Below are 24982 nucleotides of genomic sequence, written 5' to 3' on the forward strand. Positions count from 1 at the left end.
AAATATTCACCTCCTCCATATGGCAGATGTGATTAAGAGACCATTTGATCTCGGGCAGAGATAGTTTGTGAGGGACAAGCGAACCAGGTTCTAGATAAAACAATAGGCGTATGACTCCTCTCCGCCTTACACCGCATGGTAGATGTTGGGCATTCTTTTATTACTGTTTTCTTTTGGAAACTCCTATTTCGAATGTATCCCTCCATATAAATGCATTTCCAAGCTAAATTTGATTTGCAAGCATTAGCGGTGGAGCAGGGAATGGCCAAATGTTGGCTGACACAAAATGTATTCTTGTATGTGGAAAAAAAGTGACACGGTTATTCTACACTCACTGTCATAAGGATGTACAGAATATTAACCTCTAAAAGACCTATTTTGCTAAAATATAAAACCATTATTTTCTTTTAGGTATTATCCTCTTCAGCCAGCTCCACCCTATTTTACATTCCCATTCCATCAAATGATGAATCCTGCTTCCAGCATGGAAACTATGAGCGAGCAGCAGCCTCTACACACTGTGACGGGCGTTCCAGCTCACGAGTACCAAACACTCTCTGCTGCTCCTGGTTATGAGCACCAAACTCTTCAGACCCTCACTTCTGTTCCGGCGTACGAGCAGCAGTCTATGATGGGACTCCTAACATCCGACATAAAGCATGAACCAGAAGAAGGTATAGTGCAAATGTGAGCCTCTGTCCCCAAGCTTGCTCAGGTGGTTTGTCGAAGTTTGATTGAGATGATTTACTGCTCCTAGACCTAGTACATCTCCTGTAGGACTTGTATGACATTTCGATGACTTGTGGTTTATGGCCTGTTCATTGATGTTCTTGCTGGGATGAGTCATCTATTCTGGCAAGACACTGAGCATGCATTTCCACTTTGATGATAGCCAACCTAATTATTCATAATTCTAGAAATATGTTTCTAAACAATGATAAAGCTGAAACTAATTGTTGCATCTTTCTCTCCACTGCTTATTCATACGGTCTCTTTTTTCAGTTCTTGACAAGAGTCTTCAGTAGTGGCCAGGACTGCCTTTAGAGCTATTTTAAGAAGTCTTCCTAGGAAACCACAACGTTTACGCTAGGAGCATTTATATAATACATTTGTGACATTTCACTTCTCCATTACAGGGTTGGCCCTGCCCCATTTTGGTCTTCTTGCCCTAGCTTATTAACTCATTACTCTTCGTCCTTGATTTTGCATCTCTTTTGAGTTAATTGTTTCTAAATTATATATTGGTGGTACTTTTTCAGGAGGGTAGGTGAGTCTGCACACAATCTCTGGATTTCCGGTAAGTGTCAACGGGACTCGTCCGCCAGCCCACACTGTTTGGTGCTATTTTACATTGGCCTCGGGGGGGCTGAGATTTCTAGGTGCTCTCCATGACTGTTGGTGTGCTGGCACTTTAGGCAGCACCCGAGGTTTGACTACTCACCGAGTGCCTTGTTGGTTTTGTATCCCTTGTGAGCTTGCCTATGTGCGGGACACACTGAGGGGGTATTGGCGATCCACCTCGATATCTCCTCTCCTCCTCCATGTTATAACACTGTTCCCATGTGAGCACCTACGGATGGATACTGATTCATTCACTTACCGATCCCCATTTATCTTTCTTTATATTTTTTTATTTTCTTTCAACAGGACACTAACTGTTGGTGTATTGTATTGTATAGTGCTTTTGTATAGCGCAACCGTCACCCAACGGGTATCCTGGCGCTCAGAGACAAGGTGGAAAAAAACCGTAAAGAGTAAACGATTCAGCTAAACAAGGGGTTGCTGTCTGTTCAAGGCGAATAACCAGGTCTTGAGGCCTCTTCTAAACCCCATCAAGGATCCGGCCAGCCTTAAGTCCTGGGGAATCTTATTCCAGAGACGTGCGGCTGCCGTGCTGAAGGCCCTGCCTCCCATCCTAGCTAGTTTGATTTTAGCGGTAGAGGCTAGGCCTTGATTGGATGATCGAAGAGGTCTTTTGGGTTCATACCATGAGAAACGCTCTCGCAAAGGAAGCGGCCCAGTATTGTGTAGAGCCTTGTAGACCAAAACCAAAGATTTAAAATTAATTCTGTCATTTACAGGCAGCCAATGCAGATCCCTCAGGGCCTGTTGCACAGAGGAATCGCGCTGTTGATTCAGTGCCAGTTTAGCTGCCATAGACTGGATTCGTTGTAGCCCTTGCACAATGTATTGGGGAGCACCCAGGTACAAGGAGTTACAATAATCCAGTCTGCTCAGGATTACACTCTGGACCACTAAAGGCCTTGCCTCGCTGGGTAAGAGTGGAAGAATTTGGCGAAGGGCTCTCAGCAAGGAGAGACAGGTGCTGATAGTTTTGTTGGCCTGAGTAAGCATCTGGAGGTTCTCATCTACCATAACCCCCAGGGTGCGGACCGTTTTAGCAGCTACTATGGGGATGTCCTCTGGTCGGAGCCTGAACTCACCCAGAATAGGATTAGGTATTCTAGCAGCATGACATAGCAGCAGCTCCGTTTTCTCGGCGTTCAGCTGCAGTTAGTTGATCTTCAGCCAGTCTGTGACCCGCCCCATGCATTCCTGGAAAGATCTTATGGAAACCGAGTCTTCCCCTTCGAGGGAGAACAACAATTGAATGTCGTCCGCGTAGTTGATCACTTTGGTCCCGAAAGATTTTATAATGGGGATCAGTGGACTAAGGTATACATTGAAAAGTATCGGGCTGATTGCCGATCCCTGAGGTACACCGTAGCGGACCGGGGACCAGGGGGAGGTGAAGGGAGTGATCATGACTGCCTGCTGCCGGCCCTCAAGATAGGAGCGCATCCATTCCAGGGCGCTACCCTTGGCCCCTAGCTCTGTCAGTCTTGACAACAGTACAGCATGGCTGACCGTATCAAACGCGGCCGACATGTCTAACAGCACTAGTACTGAAGACTTTCCTTTGTCGGCTCGCATACGGAGTTCGTCCATTACCGTTGTCAAGGCAGTTTCCGTTCCATGTCCCGGTCGGAAGCCGAACTGATCACTGTCCAGCAGTAGATTTGCTTCCAGATGGTTAGACAGGGATTTACTAACCACCTTTTCCAGAATTTTAATTGGAAAAGGCAGTAGAGAAATGGGACGGAAATTAACGGGTAGCTTGGGGTCGCGAGAGGGCTTTTTCAACAGGGGAGTGACTATTGCCCGTTTCCAGCAGTCTGGTACTGTTCCCTCATTCAAAGATTGGCAACAGATATGCCAGAGGTCAGGAAAAAGGCTGCGGCCAGACTCCTTCCAGATTTTATGAGGAAGGGGGTCAAGAGGCGAGCCAGATGATTTGCTGAGCTTTGATACCAAAGGCCTCCTCTGTGGGGGGTGGGAAGCAGATCAGAGAGGTGTCTGTCCTAACAACCTCACTGGTAGGCATCATATCCATTGAGCTGCAGTCAAGTCCGCCTACGATTTTGGTGACCTTGTCAGTAAAGAAGGAGGCGACCTCGTTGCACAAATTCTGCGATGGCTGGATTCTATTAACCATGCAGCCAGGGTTGCCAAGATCTCTGACAATGCTGAAGAGAGCCTTGGAGCTATTGGATGCCTGTAAGATGGAACTTGCGTAGAATTGTGCCTTGGCCTCCTTAATTGCTTGTTTGTATTGGGCTTGGATTGATTTTAAAGCTATTTTGTCAGATTCTTGGTATGCCCTACGCCACCTTCGCTCAGACTGCCGGCGGGCTAGACGCAGCCCTCTCAGCTCCTCGTTAAACCAGGGAGCCGAGGGTGTACTTCTGATCTTAAGCTTTTTCCTGGGGAGATGCTCTTCTAGAATAATGTTGATAGAGTTACTGTATCTAGTGTAACTTTCCTCAACAGCCTCCCCGGGTTTAAGTATGGACTGATAATGAGATAGGGGGGAGGGGCTTAGTTTGGAGAGTTTTACCCAGTCTCTCCCCCACCGATAGGTGGTTGAGTTATTGCCCGTCGGTTTGTTGTTTGGCAAGGTTATCCTGAACTGAATTAAAAAATGGTCAGTCAAGTTAATTGGCACTATGCTAAGAACCTCTGTTTCAGACTGTTTAGCGAAGACTAAATCCAGGGTGTTGCCTCCCTTATGAGTAGGTCTTTGAATAATCTGTTGCAGACCACAGTTCTCGCAAGTTTGACTCAGGGCTTCCAGATGACTCCCTAGATTCCCTGTGTTCCACAGATTGAAGTCTCCGAGGAGCAGCAGTCTAGAGTGTGAGAGAGCCAGGGTGGTGATGGTGTCTAGCAGGGTCTGATAATGACAATCCGTGCCCGGGGGCCTATAGCAGACCATACCTGACAGTACCTTCCCCCTGGGCTCCTGTAGGGAGAAACCCAGGAGTTCAAACCCTGCTATGGCGTTTATCGTCAAAGGGACGCAGTCCCATTTGTCTTTAAAGATTATCCCCACCCCTCCTCCTCTCCCCGTCAGGCGTGGTTTTTGGAGAATTTTATAGCCTGCTGGGCATGCAAGTCCCAGCTCCACCGAGGAGTCAGGGGTAATCCAGGTTTCCGTAACAAATAGTAAGTCCAGGTCTCGGTCCTCCAGCAGGTCATGAATCTCCTGATAGTGTTTTATCATTGACCTGCTGTTGACCAACCCACAGATTAGCCCCTGCAGGGGGGCCCCTGACTTCCTCTTACCGATGTTAAGTAAGGTGTCCCTGGAGTAGTGGAGGCGGGCTGGATCAAATAGGGCAGCATTTGCTGCGCTCGGCGCGGCCAGAGCGCGGACGGGCGCAGACGGGCTTGCCTCTGGCGCGCCCGCTGCGCGCTTGCATTCCCCTGGTTAAAATAGTCCCAGCCACTCAAGACCAAACAAAGATGGCGCCTGTTGATTGGCCTGATCGGAGGGGGAGGAGTCTCGCTAAAAGCGAGTGGATAAAAGGTGTCCCTTTTATTTCGCCGGAAATTGGTGAGGCCATACTATTTAGGCCCTTAGGTGAGCATTTCCACAACAATCTGCTCCACTGCTGCTTTGCTCATGTTTTTATGTTGTAATTGGTTTTAAAACACTTAGCGCTTGGTCAATCCACTATATACAGCACCTAGACACTATAACTGCGTGAGACATCACTTGTATATGCACACCTTCTAATATGTAGTGTGCTATTGTCACTAAGGTGTATAAAGCACATTATGAATGTCGAGTAAACGTACAGCTATTATAATATCTGTCCTTTTTCTTATCTAGGTTCCGTGACATCAGTGGGACATTGCCCACTGTATTACGATGTGGGAGGTAGGTTTTCCCCTCTCATTTTGTGTAGATATCATTTGATACCCTGGTCCTGATGAATTGCCCATAATCTTGCTGGCAACAGAGGCAAGAAACCTGTCGACCGAATGAGAGTAGGACGTAGGCATCTAGGCACTTAACCCCTAGCTTTACGCCACTCTATTGACTTTTAATCCGGCAATTTACCTACCAGAATAAATACAATTCAAGGAATAATTGACCTGTTTTAATTCACTTACACTACATCTACACTACTGGGCCCCTCACCCCCACTGCACCAAACGGCAGGGACAAAAGATCTCCGACAAAGAGCCCCATTTATGGGAGCCCGTCAGGCATTGCAGCGCCGGCCCGACGAGGACCAAGCCCAGATGATGAAACATGACACCTAGCTTGCTGGGTGTGTGAGGGCTCCAGTTCCGAAGAGGGGTCTGCCCCTCTCACTTTGAATAATAGGATTCACTTATTGAATCTACATATCGAACCTAGTACTCGCTGACCTTATATGTCCCCTCACCCTTAGGATCTGCATACCCATCTTTATACACATTGCCCTGGGCACGTATGCTGGACCTGAAAAAAAGCCCTATTGTCCCTCCTCTTGTTACATACTTTTTCAGGAGTGCCAGGGTTGCCGGGGAGTACTGGGCTCTAATTATGCCATTCTGAGCCTTTTACCACTCAACCAACATTCTTTCGTGTTAAGTTGGTGAGGAGGACCCTAGCTTCCTTTCTTCCGAAAGTAATCACTCCATTTCATGTTGGGCAAACTGTCGCCTGTACAGCATGCTTTGCTCCACCTCGTCCCTCTAAAGAGGAAGAGAGGCTTCATCGGTTGGACACTAAGGGGGCACTAAACCTTTATATTGATTGAACCAAAGAACATTCGGTGTACTATCTGCTCTTTTTAGGAGCAATATAGGGCAAGGCATTGCAAAAACGAACTGTGTTCCAATAGGTTGTTCTCTGCATAATATCTGCTATGCACTGGCTGAGAAGCAACACTCGGAAGGCTTACTGGCTCATTCCACCAAGGCCAAAGCTGCTCCCACTGCAGGTCAGGTGGCTACATGGGTGTCCGAACACATTTACAAAACACTACTGACTCAACAGTCCATTCCGTTGGGTGGCCATTTTGAGTGCTCAGTCATACAGGAATTTTCGTTCTGAGAAAGTTCACAGACCTACCACCTTGGGTGGTACTGCCGTGATATCTTATCACTAGGTGAGGCATCTGCTCTTAGAAGTATGTACCAGAAAAACAAATTATTTACCTTTGTAATGAACCTTCTGGTGGATATTTCAGATAACTACAAATTCTTCACCAACACTCCCACTTTGTTGTTCTGTGAACTGGTCTCTTTTTCCATCTAAAAAGGTCCCGATCTAGTGATCTGTACATTGGTCTTTCCAATCAGCTGATGGGCTCAGCATTTGAGGGCACGGAAAGCATGGAAAGTAACTGACATCAGCACTTGTGGGTGGTGCTTATATGTAGCTCCGGTTGTGACCATCAGAGTGGAACGATGTCTGTGTGGAACTGCACAACACCACCTACCGGCGTGCAGGGAATATTTGTTTCCAGATCCTGTTTGCTGCCTGGGGAGTTTTCACAAGGTAAGAAGTCTGTGCTTAAAGTATACGCTAGAAAGATTGTTACTGAAGGTAAATAACATGTTCTTAAGAAACAGCAGTGAAAAGAGGATTATTTGGGCGGAAGGGCCTCTTATAAGAGTGTACCCAATCTAACCCTGGTTCAGAAGCTGTGCTGGCAGCGTTGTAAAGGCTGCTGCTGCATGGTGCAAGCCCTAAATGTGAGTGGCAAGAGTAGAGACTTGATTATGCCAGTTTTCTCAAATCCTTATCTTAGTGCAACATGTGCAATTGCAAGAACTGAAATGATATATTGTAGAAAATGATTCTAAATGTGGGGTTTCAGTTTTTGAGGACCAAAGCAAGGTTGGGAATTAAAACCAAATGTATGAGATGAATGATGGGCCAAATTGGGGGTTGGAAGCATCCTCCCTTTTCCACAGGAAACTCGTGTAAAGTTAGGGCTACACTGGCATGCTAAAGAGTTTTAGGCAATAGTTTGGTTATAGCACGTATCTGAAAATACCATGACAATAAATTACCTTAATGGAAAAAAAAAACTTTGTAAGAAATATCCTGTAACAAATATCTACCCTGACGTCTTCTACAGTAAAGGTGGACTTTGCAACTCTCGCCCTTATCGATAATCACACCAGCGTTGGCACTATTCCTCACCAAAAGTTCATTTGTAACTCTCTACTTTTTCTAAGTAGAGGCAGTCTTAATAATCAGAAAAATATAGGAAAATTTGCTTTAGTATTTTTAGATTTCTGTGGAGAAGGAGGTAAAATCTGTGGAAATTAATGTAAAAAAAAAAGTCTTGTAATATTTCTGAGGCTTATTCCAAAAATGAGAAGTACATCAAACAGCAATCACTGTATTTATTTTCAATATTCCTGAATGTTTAGAAACCAATTAATTGATATATGTGTGATATCTAATGCAGACCATCCAACTTTCAGGGAATCACTGTGTGTCACATGGGCTTAGTACACTTGTTCCAAGCAGACAAAGAAGAGACATTTTAATGTAGTGAACACCCTTCAACCACTGCATTCAGTTTTTCCAGCTTTTGTGTGAAGATTGTGACCTATTATACACCATTACAGGTTATGCAATGCCACCCAACATAAGAAGCAGCCCCAAATGCCTATGTTTATGCTTAGGCTCAAGCAGTTTTGGTGCTCTAAAGCGCCACTCCCTTCCAAGATCTTTTTGCCTCCAACCTCCCTTCCCCGCCCCGAATAACTCTGAATTATTCCAACGCTTTGTGTCTTGTTGGCACACCCCACCCCATTTCCCTTCAGCTACAATTTGTAATACCTCCTGTCAAATTTTCAATCACGCTCGCACCTGATGTCGTTTTCCCTGGGAACAAAGCCATCTTAAGCTGAAAGACTCAAAACCTATGGTGGCAGGGAGATCAAAAGAGGGAACGGTGAAGAGGACATTGTCATCCCTGTTTCTGAAAGTCAGTCAGCAGAAAGGCGTTACACGCCTTTGCCATCAGAATGAAGGTTTGCCCGCTGTGCTTGCTTTCCTGAAGGGAGGGTAATGCAAAAGTTGAACTGAAGAGGAAAGACGACAGACGCAAGGGTAGAATCGCACAAATCTGTCTTATAAATATGGGGCCATTTTAGAGAGTGCCTGGTAACGGATGGGAGAACCTTTTTAATAATGGTGCAGTTGGTAATGGGCAGCCAGCACAACAATACTGACTGTCAAAATGCAAAGACCCTTACTAAGGTCAAGAGTAATATGTGCAAAAGTAAGTTTGCTTTGTCTGCAGGCATGAAAGATTTTCAGCCTGAATGTAATAGTTCCCTAATTCAGTGTTTTCTGATAAGTTGTGGGGACAAAAAAAGGTAGGATCTTTCTAAGGACTTTATTAACAAGGAAACGATCAGAGATTACCTTGTTAGCATGTTTTTTAATAGAGATGATTTCATTAAAAATTACTTCCAAGTTGCTGGTGCAAGCTGTGGGTCAGTGACCTGCCACGCTCGGTGGACCAGCACTCACTCTGCCAGCTGCTAATCGGTCCACCGATGATAAGAATCTTCGTCTTGTCAGAATTAAATCTGCAGGAATTGAGTAGCTTCCTAAACGGCAGTAGGCACTAGCAGGATTATAAAATATGTTGGGTAGAAGACAGACTACCTTTATGTGTATAATAACCTGGTACCTTTAGCAAATGTGCTTGTAGTAAGATTAATTTGTTAACACGGAGTTCCCTGTTTGTTTGGACTAGTGATGTACAGTAACCCATTGTGAATCTTGATGGTTTGTGTGACATGTTGTTTAGATGCCTGTGTAATCTTATTTTGATCCAGCTGTTCTACCAATTTAGATATTTTTGCTTTTGTTTTTAGACTCTCCAAAGACCAAAGGAAAAAGAGGGAAATCAACTGAACCCAAGGCTCCCAAGGCACCCAAAATCCCCAAAGCTCCAAAGCCCCCTAAGGCTCCTAAAGAACCAAAGGCACCTAAGGTTCCAAAAGCCCCCAAGTCAAATGGGAAACAAGAAAAGATCACAGATGCTTTCAAAGTTAAAAGAAAAGTGGACCGCTTTAAAGGAGTGACCGAAGCTGAGCTCCTGACCAAAACTCTCCCTGATATTCTGACTTTCAACCTGGATATTGTGATCGTAAGTTTGTTCTCTTTGTGAAACTGATGTGCTTATGCACAGTTAAGTAAGTTCTGCCTGCTGTGTGTGTATATATTACTTATTACTTACTGGTTGGCCTTGGGAAGAATGGAGGTGAGCGGGGATTCCAGGGAGTGTTTGTTTATTTAACATGTTGTAGGATTCTTTTTTGGACACCGGAGATTAGGCATGACACAACACCTAGTGAAATTCTAGGATCATCAAATTAGTAGCGTTCTACATTAACACCAATAAGTTTTCCATAGATCATATTAACCACTGTGAACCCATGTCTAATACTTGTATGGCTTTTGCTAGCGTATGAAAAACTTCAAGCAAGCCCCTTTTCTCAGTTTAAAAAAGTGGAACATTTGGTTCGAGGCATATGAGCTGCAGATTGTACACTTAGCATAGATCGCCATCTGGTGTTGGGCCCGGATGTTTGCAGTTTGTTTTTGTTCTTTGGACAGTCTTTGGAAGTCACGAGTTCGGTGACTCCTCCTTCGGTCCGTACTGCGCATGGGCTTCGGCTCCATCCTCAGATTGTTTTTTTCCGCCATCGGGCTCGGATGTGATACTTCGTGCTCCGGCTTCGAACTTCTACGGTTCCAGCCTCGACGGAAAATCCTCGTTCTTAGAGTTTCTTCATCATATGTTCATCTCTCGAAGCGGCACTTTTCTCCATTCCGTACATCGGCACCGGCCTTCGGGCCCTCCTCGACTCCGGTCCCGGCCGATGGAAAGGACTCCGTTCAAAAAGTGCCCAAAATGTGGGTCTAAATTTCCCCACACCGACCTGCATCAGGTGTGTAACCTTTGCCTCTCTCCAGAACACGAGGCCAGAGACTGCCCCGCCTGTAAGTCTTTTCGATCAAAAAAGACCATCCGGGATCGAAGAGCTCGACGCACCATGGCGCACTCATCAACCGCAGCTCCACCGGACATCTTCGGAGACGACGCCGAAGCTTCGGGGCAACTACACACCGAGCAGGAGGACGACGTCGTCAGCGCTTCCGAGGCCGACGACTTCGACGTGGAGGACATCACACCGGCGCAGCGGGTCGTGAGTACTGTACCCCCTCCCACCCCCGCGCCCAAAACCAAAGAGACTCAGGTTACACCCTCGCCTGCAGGCCTGGGTAAAACCAAGCACACAGCTTCTATCACCCCACCTTCGGGCCCGGTGTCGAAGCCTCAAAAGTCTCACGGCAGCTCGGGCTCGAGCCAGCCGACGCCTGGTGCCGAAAAACACCATCCGGCACCGAAGAAAGTGATACCCAGCTCGACTCCGAAGCCACTGGTGCCGAAGTCTGGACTCTCGGTGCCGACCAAACACAAACACAAATCTGTCGGCACCGACGCTCCGGCGCCGAAAACTCCTTCGACGCCGAAAAAACCGGAGGCTCCAAAAAAGCATGGCGCACAGAAACCATCGAAGCCCTCGGCTCCGAAACCATCGGCGCCAGCGGACGATTCGGCGCCACTGGATCTGTTTACACCAGACCCTTTGCAAAAGACTCTATTTAAAGATCCAAAGACTGGGCTATTGACTTTAATTATCAAAAAAAGACGCCTTGACACTCCGGCTCCTCCTCCTCCACCACCCAAGCGGAAGGACTCTGCTACTTCTCCTCTCAGAGTGCCTTCCCCACTACCTCCTCCTCCGCCTCCTCCACCTCCTCCACCCCCTCCCCCTCCCAGGTCTCCGCCACCCTTACCTCATCACTCCCCGTCCCCAGATCCGGATTACGGGGATCCAGATTATGACCCAGCGGACGCCCCAATGGACCCCACTCCACCGGGGACCCCAGACCCATGGGAAGACTACCAAAACCCTGACATGCCGGATGTGCCTTAGGACGACCTATACCCATCCAGGCCGTCTCCTCCAGAGGACTCCTTAGGGTTTCACCACTTAGTGCAGAGAGCAGCACACTACCATGGGGTGGAAATGCATAGTGAACCAGTGGAAGACGACTTCCTACTGGATACATTTGACATTCAGGACAAGTCCACATCTATCTTGCCTATGCTTAAAGGTGTCACCAAGCATGCTGCAGAGGTGTTCAAAGATCCTGTCAGGGCCAGGGTATTGAACCCTAGAATAGAAAAAAAGTACTAGGCGGCACCCACAGACCCTGCATACATTAAGGGCCCTGCTCCCTTAGATTCCCTAGTTGTGTCCACAGCTAGAAAGCGGGCTAACTCCCAGTCCTCAGGAGAAGCCCCACCGCCAGATAAAGAATCCAAACTTCTAGACGCGTCTGGCAAACGCACCACCTCCCAAGCTGCAAACATGTGGCGCATTGCAAATACACAAGCGCTACTTGCGCGCTATGACAGAGCACACTACGACGAGCTTGAGGCTCTTATGCAGCACCTCCCCGAAAAACACAAACGCAAAGCTCATTAACTAATACAGGAGGGCAAACTAATTACTAACACCTCCATTAAGTGTGCCCTCGATGCAGCTGACACTGCTTCTAGAGCCATAAATACTAGTGTCCTGCTTCGTCGTCATGCCTGGCTCAGGATCTCAGGGTTCAAGCCTGAAGTCCAGGCGTCCATACTAAATCACCCCTTTGACCAACAAACTCTCTTTGGGCCAAAGGTGGACGAAGCGTTAGAAAAGATGAAAAAGGACACAGACACAGCAAAGTCTATGGGGGCACTACAATTACAGGCCCCTAAACGCTCCTTTCGACGCTCATCCTTTCGTAGCACAGGCAGAGGCTACTCCACCGATAGCGCCTCTACCTCCTACAAGTCCCCTCCTCAAAATACCTTTTCAAAGGGCTACCTAAGGGGTGGTTACAGAGGCAACAACAATAAGGGCAGGGGCAAAACTAACACCACCCGTTCTGCCACCCCGCCCGCACAATGACTCCCCTTCCCTCCCCCCAGACCATCCCACTCCGGTCGGGGGCAGACTGCAAAACTTTATCCACGCATGGGAGTCCATAACATCGGACAAATGGGTGACCCAAATTATTCGGTCAGGATACTGTCTCGAGCGAACATCTACCCCACCCAATATCCCACCAAGGCACCGTCCAATGTCTCAAGAACATTCCACACTACTCAAACAGGAGGTGCTCTCCCTCCTCCAAAAACACGCTATAGAGCAGGTCCCCGTCAATCAGCAAAATCTAGGGGTCTACTCTCTGTATTTCTTAATACCAAAGAAAGACGGGACCCTGAGGCCCATTCTGGACCTCCGGCCTCTAAATGCCTACATACATTCAGACCATTGCCACATGGTCACCCTACAACAAGTCCTCCCGCTCCTCTGTCAGGGAGACTTTCTCACTACCTTGGATCTGAAAGACGCATACTTTCACATTCCACTACACCCTTCTCACAGGAAGTACCTCAGGTTCGTGGTGGACGGTCAGCATTACCAATTCACGGTTCTCCCCTTCGGGGTCACCACCGCACCACGGGTGTTTACCAAATGCCTAGCGGTAGTAGCAGCACACCTCAGACGTCAACATATTCACGTCTTCCCTTACTTAGACGACTGGCTGATAAAAGCCGCGTCCTACGACCAATGTGTGCAGCATACAAACAGCACCATCCAACTGCTCCACCAGCTAGGCTTAACGGTGAACTACCAAAAGTCCCACCTCATACCATCTCACACAAAGCAATATCTCGGGGCCACTATAGACACCTCCAAAGGTATTGCCTATCCAAACTCAGCCAGAATCGCAAGCATACAAGCCTTGCGCAAAACATTCCTTCCTCAACACTCTCTTCCAGCAAGAGTGTTTATGAAGCTCATAGGAATGATGGCGTCTTGCATTTTCATAGTCCCCCATGCAAGACTCCACATGCGTCCACTTCAAGAGTGCCTAGCACAACAGTGGAACCAGGCCCAGGGTCAGCTGACGGATCTGGTGTTGGTGGACGGCCGCACCCATCTCTCTCTGCAGTGGTGGAACACCACAAACCTTTCCAAAGGGCGGCCGTTCCTGGACCCGGTTCCTCAGGTGATTCTAACAGCGGACGCATCGCTCTCCGGCTGGGGAGCGCATCTCTTACACCTCACCATGCAAGGTCTATGGACGCCACAGCAAAAATCGCTCCACATCAACCATCTGGAGCTCTTGGCGATTTTTCTAGCCCTAAAATCTTTTCAAAAACAGATTTCGGGCAAAGCAGTCCTCATTCGCACAGACAACATGACTGCAATGTATTATATCCAAAAACAGGGGGGGGACACACTCTCCCCAGCTCTCCCGCTTAGCCCAGAGCATATGGAGATGGGCAATTCCCCAAAACATCTTTCTCCTGGCACAGCACGTTCCAGGCGTACAAAACACCATGGCAGATCTGCTCAGCAGACAAACGCAACAACTACACGAATGGGAACTGCATCCACAAGTTCTTCACCCATTTTTCCAAAAGTGGGGGCATCCTCAGATAGACCTCTTCGCCACCCACGAAAACAAAAAATGCCCAAGCTTCGCCGCCAGATACCCACACCCATTGTCCAAAGGCAATGCGATATGGATGAACTGGTCAGGCAGATTTGCATACGCCTTTCCACCTCTCCCACTAATTCCGTTAGTGGTAAGGAAGCTACAACAGCACTCCCTCACACTCATTCTGGTAGCCCCAACATGGGCCAGGCAGCCGTGGTACACCACACTACTACAGCTATCGGTGGTGCCACATCAAAAACTGCACCTGTCCCCATGCCTCCTAACCCAGAACCATGGAGAAATCAGGCACCCGGACCCAGCTCAGCTCAACCTTGCGATCTGGCTCCTGAAATCTTAGAATTTGGATACCTTAACCTTCCCCCTGATTGCATGAACATTATCATGGAAGCCAGACGTCCTACCACTAGAGCATGCTATGCCGCAAAGTGGAAAAGATTTGTAATTTACTGCCGTAACAATACAATCAACCCTTTAGATGCATCCATACAGCACATCATATGCTATCTGCTCCATCTTCACAGGTGTAACCTGGCATATTCATCCATACGCCTACACCTAGCAGCGATTGCTGCTTATCTACAAAACAGACAGCATTTATCACTGTTCAGAGTGCCCGCTATTAAAGCCTTTATGGAAGGCCTTAAACGAGTAATTCCTCCCAGGGCACCACCTTCCCCTGTGTGGAATCTAAATGTAGTTCTTACACGGCTAATGGGTCCACCCTTCGAACCAATGCATAAATGTGAGCTACAGTTCCTCACCTGGAAAACAGCTTTCCTCGTAGCTATCACTTCCCTTAGAAGGGTTGGTGAAATACAAGCGTTCACTATACAGGAACCCTTCCTACAAATACATCACAGCAAGGTCATACTTCGTACAAATCCGAAGTTTCTGCCCAAGGTCATTTCCCCCTTCCATCTCAATCAATCGGTGGAATTACCTGTCTTTTTCTCGCAACCTCAATCTGTTGCAGAAAGGGCTTTACACACACTTGATGTTAAGAGGGCTTTGCTGTACTACATACAGAGAACGCAACCTTTCAGGAAGACTAAACAATTGTTCGTCTCCTTCTCTCCACCACATAAAGGCAACCCCATTTCTAAATCAGGGATAGCTAGGTGGATTGTAAAGTGCATACAAATTTGCTATCAAAAGGCAAAAAGAACATTATCTGTTCCACCTAAAGCCCACTCTACTAGAAAGTTAGGGGCTTCTATGGCTTTTCTAGGGAACATACCCTTAGATGACATCTGCAAAGCAGCCACATGGTCAACACCGCACACCTTCACAAAACATTACTGTGTAGATGTGCATTCCAAGCAGCAAGCTAGTGTGGGCCAGGCTGTACTAAAGACACCTTTTCAAACCACTGCAACGGATACCGGTGGTCGCCGCTAAGGTTGGGTACTGCTATATAATCTATGCTAAGTGTACAATCTGCAGCTCATATGCCTCGAACGGAATATGCTACTTACCAGTATGCATCTGTTCTTGGCATGTAGAGCTGCAGAGTTGTACACGCCCACCCGCCTCCCCGGCTACCTGTAGCCGTTCCAGTCCATCTTATTTAGATACAACACACATGGGTTTCTCACTGTTATTACTACGCTCCATCATTTCCCTGTTGGCGAAAAACAATCTGAGGATGGAGCCGAAGCCCATGCGCAGTACGGACCGAAGGAGGAGTCACCGAACTCGTGACTTCCAAAGACTGTCCAAAGAACAAAAACAAACTGCAAACATCCGGGCCCAACACCAGATGGCGATCTATGCTAAGTGTACAACTCTGCAGCTCTACATGCCAAGAACAGATGCATACTGGTAAGTAGCATATTCCTTTTCTTACTTGTGTACATTGTGGAGACAAAATAACTGTTTATATCTACCAGTCTGGTTCCTGCATCTTGATTCTCCTGGGGGTATGACAGGAGCCATAAATAGATATTTTAATGACCTATGTAGCAAGAGCACTCCGCTGCCCCATAGGCTAAGCTAAATTATGTAAAAAGACAGATTTATCCTGGAATCCTCCGTTTAGTGTTTAAAAGAGCCTAGAGAAGCTATTTGCTACATTTCACGGTCCTGTTAATGAGCCATTTTAAGGGACTTGATGCCTACAGTGCGAGAGTGGGTGTCTGGTGCAAAAGCCTGTGTTTGTGCATGGTTATTGGCATGTGATATGCATGCAAGGAAGCCCCCCAGGCATACTACAGTAAATGTATTGTTTACAGTGAATTTGTACTCTGGGCGGGACGGTCCTGTCTGTCTGAGTAGATAGGGCACCTCAAACTTAATATCTGGATTGTTGAAGTTGCCAGGATATGCAACAAAGTCACCTGTTGCCTTGTAGGGTATCCCTATTTAAAGTACGCACGACATCTTGGTGGCTTGTTTCATCATGAGGATTATAATTGATCTCTACATTCCTTGTTCATCCTGTTTCAGCCTGCAAAAATGTTAGTCCTTCTTCAAGACCAGTAGATGGGGACTGAGTTTTTCATCTTGTGTAGCAACTATCTGAAAATCGCTTTTGTATCATCTCAGATTTATCACAACATTCATTCTGCTTGGCAGGCGTCCCGTTTTTCCTCAAACTGCAATATGCTTACTTAATCATTCTAATTGTTTACCAGTGTTTAATTACAGAGGGACATATAAGCGCTACCTCCATAGGGTTTATACCTCTTAGCTTATAGATTAAGAAGCAACTATGATGTGTCAAACTAGTGCTACACCTTGAATGTTTTTCTTTTGTGTGCCATGATATGATTGCATGGAGTTTTGTATATTACAAACTTAGCAATGATTACACACAATACAGTGTTTTACATACCTGGCAAGAAAATATTTAACTTTAGTTTTTAACCTTTTGTATATGCCTTATCCCTGTCCCGGTTGACCACTTTTAACTGCTTATGTACCCAAAAAAATAAAGAAATGTATTTGTATTGACATTTTAGCATCCATCTTTATTCTTTCATATCATACCCTTCATACAAATTCACACTTATTAGTGTCCATGTAGGGATAATCATCGTAAGGATCTACTGTTCCTGAAGAAATTCTTGGACTCATTTTGTGTTCCTATAGTAGGCCGAGACATGTGGACCAAGGGAAGGAGGGACCGCTTATAGTCCCACTACATCCCGTCTTTTTCTTTTGCCCTTAGTCGGCAATCCTAAAAAGTATGGTTATTGGTGTAACAACCCCCCAAGATTTTCCTAAGCTTCTTGGTGCTGAGGTTTCCACACTGGAAAACTACGGTCTGTGGTCTTATCATAGAAATAGTGGTGTCTTCAGTAATTTTTTTAATGCTTGCGAGGTTCAACTCTGCTCACAAATGAAAAGGGAGGGTGTTTCAAAGTTTGGCATGTCCTCAATTTTGGCAGTCTTAGTTTTATGGCTGGAGATGGAGAGTTGGTCTATAGATCCAAGAGCAGGAGTATACCACTTACATTCTTTTGCTAAGAACTCCTGCCTGTGTTGGTAGTGGGCTCAATGAGCAAGAACTGCTAATTTAGAGTTAATTCTGTTTCATAAGAAGCCAGTGAAGTGTATGCAAGACTGGAAAAATATGTGCTGTCCTTGAAATTTTGTTACAAGGCGAGCGTGCTGCAGCATTTTTTACTAATTGCAGTTTTTGGACAAGTGTGTTTGGAGAAAATGGCATTACAGTAGACCAGTTGTGATTGGATTAATGGGTTGATAACTTGGATATGAAGATATTCCTCCAGGAAGGGAAGTAGAATTTTCAACAATTTGGCTACATTGGTCACTTGAGTTTAGTGGGAAAGCTCTGAATCTGTGATGATCACTGGATACTAATTTCACTAAAGCTGGACAAACTTCCATGTCGTGGGGCCAATAGATTATACTAATTTCTTGTGGACAATTTGTGGATAAAAAAAATTCAGTTTTAGAAAGGTCTAATTAAAAATAAAAATGGACATCGCCACGTTGTATAGTAGACCCTTTTCTTTAATTTACAGCAGGGAGAGCTGTTAGAATCTTGCACCTTCTTCAGATTAAACACGCGTTGTGTGCCATCGACAACATATATAAAGCCATTCCCAATTTGTGGAGGGCCGGCGCTATTGGATTTTGATAGATAATAAATAATACAGGGCTCAATATCGACCTTGTGGTACTTGATACTTAAGTAATTTTGGGTTGGCGGCGAACAGTGGGAGATCCATAAGCCAGCTTCTGTTGCCAATAAAGACGGATCCACTGCAGATCTAAGCTGCCAACCCTGATTTCTCGAAGCAGAGCATGTAGAAAAGAATGTTTTTTGTTGTCTAATGCAGCAGAGAGGTCAAGGAGGACCAATGCGTTGATCTGATTGATCTTCTGAGGTCGTCTCAGACAGAGATTACGACTTACTCTGTATTTCTACCTGGCCAGAAACCCGCCTGGTGAGAATCCAAGAGCTTGTTGCATCCACATACGCAAGTAGGGGGGTTAATAGCCACTTTTCTATAACTGTCAGAGAAAGATAGGAGTGAAATGGGTTTCTAATTATCTATTATATTAGCATCTAAGTTATTTTTTGTGAGGACTAGAACCAAAGCTTGTTTCTACACAGTAGCCATGATGTTGGACTTTAGACTACTATTAAAGATGAGTAAAACACATTTGGAAGCCAAGAGTGTAAAGGCTCTAAGCCATTTGAATGGTGCCATGACATTTGGGGATCCATACGCACCCATAGTGGATAATACCTTGCAAAAGGGAGAGGAAATTATTTGATTAACATTTTCTAAAATATATTGTTCTGTTTGTTGATTAGCTTTTGGTAGAATCATCCGGTCTAATGTTTATCAGGGGACTTTTAAATTAATCCGCCAATATCACGGAGTGGATTTTCTCTTCAAAGAAAGAGCCCAGATGGGTACAGAAATCTCCCTTCTATCGACCCAGAAATCTCCCTTCTATCGACCTAGTGCCTGACTGTTACTGGTGATATTGCAGTGTATTCACTATTTTGAACAATTAATTAGACAGAATATTAGAGTTGGCAATCCTCTCCGAAAAATACTTAATTATTTAATTTATTTATAAGATTACGCAAATTACTTAAATGTATCCCTGATGTCGTGCATTCTGTGCCATTGATGCTCCAACTGCACATTGTTAGTTTCTCCTGCAGTTCATCGATGAACCAAGGATTATCTTTCGAAGATCCGTTGGATAATTTTGAAGTTATTGGACAGTTTTATCAAGAGCCTCTGTTAATTAACTATGGAAAAACTCTTGCAAATTATTTGCATCTATATTAAAACCTGGTAAAATCTTGTCTAGATTGCTTATTAGAGTGGCAGCTAAAATATTGGGGGACATTTTTTCCAGTTTCCTAATTTGCTTTTGTTACACGTTTTTTAATTGCTTTTGGTGTCTGCTTTGAAGGGGATCTTAAACGACTGGATAAAATAATTCCATACAAGTTCTATAGGGTCACCTGCGCCAATAGGTAACTAAGAAGATAATGTCAAAGAATGGCCTGCATTGTGTCGGTTTCTTATTAAGAAGTTCCAGGCTGAAAGTATTCATACTTAATTGTAATTGATCGGCGACACCCACCCCAAAGTTCTAATACCAATTTCCTCCATAATCAAAGAAAGCAGCAGAAGTGGTAGGGGCGATGAAGGCAAGAAAAGACAAATGTAGTATTATTGACTGTCAGTTTATTGAGAAGTGCTAGTCATCGACCTCCAGGTAATTGTGTATATATCTTATTTTTTTTTTGCAACTTCAACAATCCAGGCGTTACTGTCTCTGGGTTGTCTGTCTTTTGGTATCTTGTCAATCAATAAAATCTTTATTTTGGTTATGAAAGCTATAATAGATGCGGTACAACTATAAACGAATCATCTAAAATATACCCAAACGAATATGAGCAAGCACTGAACACATGAAATCCGTCGTCAATTTTAAAATGTCATTCTTTCATTATTGCTTTGATCTGATTCTTATAGCCCAAGACACAAAAGATGCAAACTACGAAACAAACTTCAGTTGAATGCAAATGGTGTAAAAATAAGAGAGCTGGTCTTCAGTGTCTCAAAAGCGCATTATTCAGCATGGTTCGTCTTATGTATTGTTGAACGGCGAGGTCCTGCCATGAGATTTGGCACCACCGAATTGAAACAGAGCGCTACACTGCCCGAGTTTGGACCTCTTGGCGCTACGATTTAGGTTTAGGGCATGGGCTGCCGCCGCTGACAGACCAGTGACATTCGGTCCGTTTTGGCTTTGAGAATTCTGACCGATAAAAGTGGAACATTTGGTCGAGGCTGAAAGACTGCAAATTCATACGAGTTCGTTGAGAACATTGCAAAGCCTACTGAAGGGCGAACAAATCTGAAAATAAAAGTCCACTGGAGGGCGATAAAATGTAGCAAATGAAAATGATGCCATGAAAGTAAAATAACGATAGAAGTGACCACTGAGACCATCCTGCACTTTGTGAGCAAGGGCTGACAGGAAAAAGAACGGGATTTCCGCAAGCATGGCTAAACGCGAAATTACCAACAATGGGTTGCACGTAAGGAGTGGTGGAATGAGATGGACTTGCTTTAAATCAATAACTGCGCAGTCCTTTTGAAAAATAAACTTGTGATCACTAACTTAGTGGTTGGACTCTTAGCATCATCTTGTGAACAAGGTCCAGGTGACCGAAGCGCGTCAGGGAATGGAAATGACCGACTTTGTTGGCTAATTAAATAAATGAAGCAGCCTGAATGGGGAGTGCTTCGCTTTCTCTGGTAGCAGAGGGTCAATGCATTGTCGAACAGCACGGTCCAGCCGTGAGATTTCACACCCTCGTTTCAATTCGGTGGTGCGAAATCTCATGGCAGGACCATGCTGTTCAACAATGTATTGCCAAATAAAGTGATAGCAATCTGAAGGCGGTGTGTTCATTATAAATGTAAGGTATAACTACATCGTTAGAATTTCTAATGTTTGTGTACTTTACGTTTCAGTTGTAGAGAAAGATTTTAAAAAGTTCAACTACAACTAAGCATATATATATACAATTGAAACTTAAAGTACCATAACATAAAAAATTCTAAAGTTATAGTTATACCTTACATTTATAATGAACACACCACCTTCAGATTGCTATAACTTTATTTATTCTTTCTATACAAACCAAACTTTTCCCCCCACTTTCTTCAATGCCATTCAGATCTTTAAACAAAAGAGAGGAATAAACCCAACAAGATTGGTCGAATTCCCATAAACAATCGTGTTGGAGTTGCGGGCCTTTATGCACCATCACTATCTTCCTAAAATGAAGCAGCAGGGTGACAATATTGAGAGGCAAGGTACAATGAGCAAGAGCTGGAACATTTCGTACGCATGATCCTCCCTTCTGTGTAGCTCATGCTCTACCGTGAAATATGACACATGTAATACAATTTACAGGTCCTAAGGCATGCCCCACAGCTTTTTCGCTCGGGGCTTCCTCTCATCATTCTTGGCTTCCAGTGCCAGGACAAATGTGTCTCACTCACTGTCTTCCAGGCCCTGCCGCTGTGTAGCCGGGTCTCCGTAATGACTTCTAATTCTGCCTTGGTCCCTTTCAAAAGCTCCCCAGCCAGTGCTTCACAACAGGTGCCGCAGTGACTTTCCACGACATCGCCATCTGTTTCAAAAGCACCTTTTCTGAATCAATGAACCTGCACCTGAGCTTGTCCGCCTTAGTCCTTGAGCATGTACCTAAAAGACAAAACTCTGGTGTAGGTAGAACCGCGCAGCCCACTATGTCCGATATGATTGTCATGACCATCCAACCAAGCCTGCTGTAACACCCCACAGTCTCAGACCATGTACATGAAGCAAGAATCCTGTGCATGACCTGGGCGCAGTCCAAGGACGCCCCTCGGGAACATGCGGCTAAAGCAGTGTGGTGTCAGGTAGGTCTGGTGTAAGTATTTAAATTTGGTGTATTAAAATTGGGGGTTCCTGGATATTCCCTTCAACTCTTACTTCGCCCCTGCCCATTGGTTGTCTGTTATTTCCGTGTGTAATGCCTGCTACAGCCCACAGAGCTCACCTGCTCTGCCTCGTAGCTCTGCGGGTGGAGAGCCACGTACAAGCGTGTGCTAGATTTTCTTGAGTCGCGTCTGTCAATATGCCGTGCAGGGGCTGGGATGCGAGGGACTCAGAATGCCCCCGTCCCCATTACGTGGACACAGGGTGTTTTAGGCTAAGAATTGGCCCGGTGGCACCCCATGCTCATCATGCATGGCCTGAAAGGTTTGCATGCTACTCTCTATATGCAAATACGCATCACAACTCACTCCGGCCATAATACAACTTCATGACGGCCGAGAACAGCGAGGCAGCCGGGGGGTGGGGGGGGGGGGAGAGAACACCAGTAAGGCAGCAATTAAGTATAATAATTGCCGCAACATTAAAATTTTGTCTATTGCCACGCGGCCCAGTGGAGACGGTGGCAGCGACGTCCAGAAGGAGGGTTATCATTTAATTGAAGCAAGGACCAACTGCAGGTTACCGGCAATTAAATCTGCTTCGGAGTGGTAGATAAACACTCCCAAGTATTTAACCATCTCGAAGTGCTAGGATAATCCAGTTAGCATATCCCCTCCCGCTGGTGTCCTGGCATCTGATATGTGGATCTTTTAGAAGGTATTATGGCCTGATATCAGGGCACAAGTCCTAAAAAAAGAAGTGGGGGGACGCTCCAAGTTAGGTGGTGTCACCGGAAGTGACCTCACAGCCGGAAGTGACGTCACGAGATGGAGTCCCCACTAATTAACAAAGGTTAGAAGGCGATGGGGGCAGGTTCAAAGGGAAAAGGAGAATGTTTACGTTGGAATTAGTCACCGTATTGACACTCAAAGGAGCGGGGAAATTAAAGATGCGCTTGTTCGGTGCGTATTTATTGCCCACAGTAAATTTGCCGGTCTCCGTCTGAAATGCATAAACACATACTGACCTTTTCTAATATACGGCCACGAGCGCCCGTCTGTCATACTGAACGGCTCCATCAACGTGAAACAACTTAAAGAGCTCTGTTCGCCCTCTCTCGACAATAGAAGGTTAGGTTTGGTGAGTGCTGAGCGCGCGCGCAGGCTCGGGTACCGGCTCCATCTTTTGGGCAGGGTGGACGGCGTCCACCCGGTAAAAACCCGGTAAAATAAGTGGGGGGACGCCGTCCACCCGCGTGGTACCCCGACTCGAGCCCTGCCTGATATGAAACTGTTCTGACCATTCTGTACAAGGCCACTGACTATTGGCATAAGCCGGTTCGCCAAAAGCTGCTCCAGTATCTTATAATCTAGGTCGAGCAATGAGAGGGGACGATACGAACGGACATCAAGAGGGTCGCGGCGTGGCCTAGAGAGTACTGCTTCCTGAGAGATTCTGGCAATGTACCCACATTCTTTGCCTCCTCATACATTAGCAACTTTGGGGCGAAGTGTGTGCTATAGGTTGCATAGAATTCGATGGGGAATCCATCTAAGCCTGGTGTTTTATTTCGGGCTATCTGGGCTATGGTTTGTCGCACTTCCTCCACTTTTAGGGGTCCATCGAGCCCCACTCGGAGCTGTCACAGCAGGGGTATTTCATGTAGCAAAGTGTGGATCTGGGAATATGAGGAGCCCCCATCTGCCATATACAGAGTGCGGTAGTAGCCTTCATATGTGGCATTAATTCCAATATGGGAATTGAGGACAATTCCCTCCTCTGACCCAATGGCCCCCATAGGGGAATGTGGTACTCCATGCCAGCACTCTGCTGGCCTGATCATCCTCAAATTGTTGGCGAGCCAGGAACTCTCTATAATCCAGGGCTGCCAGCCTGTCAGTTCTGTTTGTGGCGATGATAACAGCGGAAGCATGCTGACCACTTGACGAAGAGATCATTGATATTCACTGCTGTTTCCCGCTTTAGTGACTTTTAACCTGATCAGGGTGCCTCTGTAGTGATAAAAATAAAGCAACACAGTTCGACACAGGGGTAATTTTACCAGTTCGCAATCCCACAGTGTGTGCAGGTCAGGTCGCTCCTCCCAGTAGTGGGGTAGAGCCTGCCCAGTGTCACATCACCACACCGCGTGAGTACTCCATGATGAAGTATGCCACTTAGAAATAAGTAGGGGAGAGTCATAGTGGGTGTCTAACCAGATCTAGGAGGATCCCTCCCTTATGTTCATAGTAATTATTTTAAACCTATTCTTCACGTCCTACCGAAGGTAAAGAGAAAAGTGTACAACCCCTAATGCACTTTTGACACCGGAGTATTAATTTTGACCTCGGAGGGTGATAACCTGGTTTTTATTAGGTCTCGCCTGACCCAGCGCATGCGCTGGTCTGGCGAGACTTATTGAGAGGGCTCTAAAAAGTGCTACCAGGCCAGCCTAGCGCTTCAGTGCATGTGCGCGGGTGCGCGCGCCGCGCTTTACAGCGATTACTTTCACTTTCGCGGCCGGACGTCCGCTTTGCATAGCCAATAGGTCTCGCTTTTGGGACCTTATAAGTATTTAGTTATGCAACTGTTGCATGGCTAAACACATAAGGTCCCAAAGGCGAGACCTATTGGCTATGCCAATGCTTGTTTAACTTCAGCATAATCCTATTGACAATGTGCACCTCTGGCTTTTTCAAACCTCGTTGTGTTGTGTGTGTGGGATCGTTACTGTAATTTGCTTGTACTTGGAAAGTGTCCAGCACCAGTCTCATAATTGTTGGTGCTTTTCTGTTATGAAATGCATATGAAAATATCGAAATTGCTTACTTATTCTTTATTTATAATCAGTTTTAAATGCTTTACTCCTGCCGCAAATGTCTGTCCTGTAACCCACTGTGAAAGTATAATATAGATTTTAATTGAAGAAATGCGGGGCTTTTAAGGTGCCATATAGATAGTCATTTGAACACGCGTGTTTGCATGCTCTCTGTCCCTTACCGCTCTTGTCTTGTTCCTGTTCTAGTTCAATCAATTCAGCTAAATGAGTTGTTTTGGTTGCAGATTGGTATAAACCCGGGGCTGATGGCAGCCTACAAAGGGCATCATTATCCAGGACCAGGGAACCACTTCTGT

The 24982-nt window shown here is 45.8% G+C and overlaps 1 protein-coding gene across 1 annotated transcript in view; it reads left to right on the forward strand.

Annotated features, from left to right (window-relative positions):
* The window catches only part of TDG (thymine DNA glycosylase), a 139335-nt gene that overhangs the window by 49865 nt on the left and 64488 nt on the right, over positions 1-24982 (forward strand). The window contains 3 exon segments of the mRNA XM_085653250.1: positions 412-674; positions 9187-9461; positions 24911-24980. Of these exon segments, the coding sequence (XP_085509376.1) occupies positions 412-674; positions 9187-9461; positions 24911-24980 (608 nt within the window).

The sequence above is a fragment of the Triturus cristatus genome, chromosome 4_1 (genome assembly GCF_964204655.1).
Source record: "Triturus cristatus chromosome 4_1, aTriCri1.1, whole genome shotgun sequence".
In the NCBI taxonomy this organism is placed as follows: domain Eukaryota; kingdom Metazoa; phylum Chordata; class Amphibia; order Caudata; family Salamandridae; genus Triturus; species Triturus cristatus.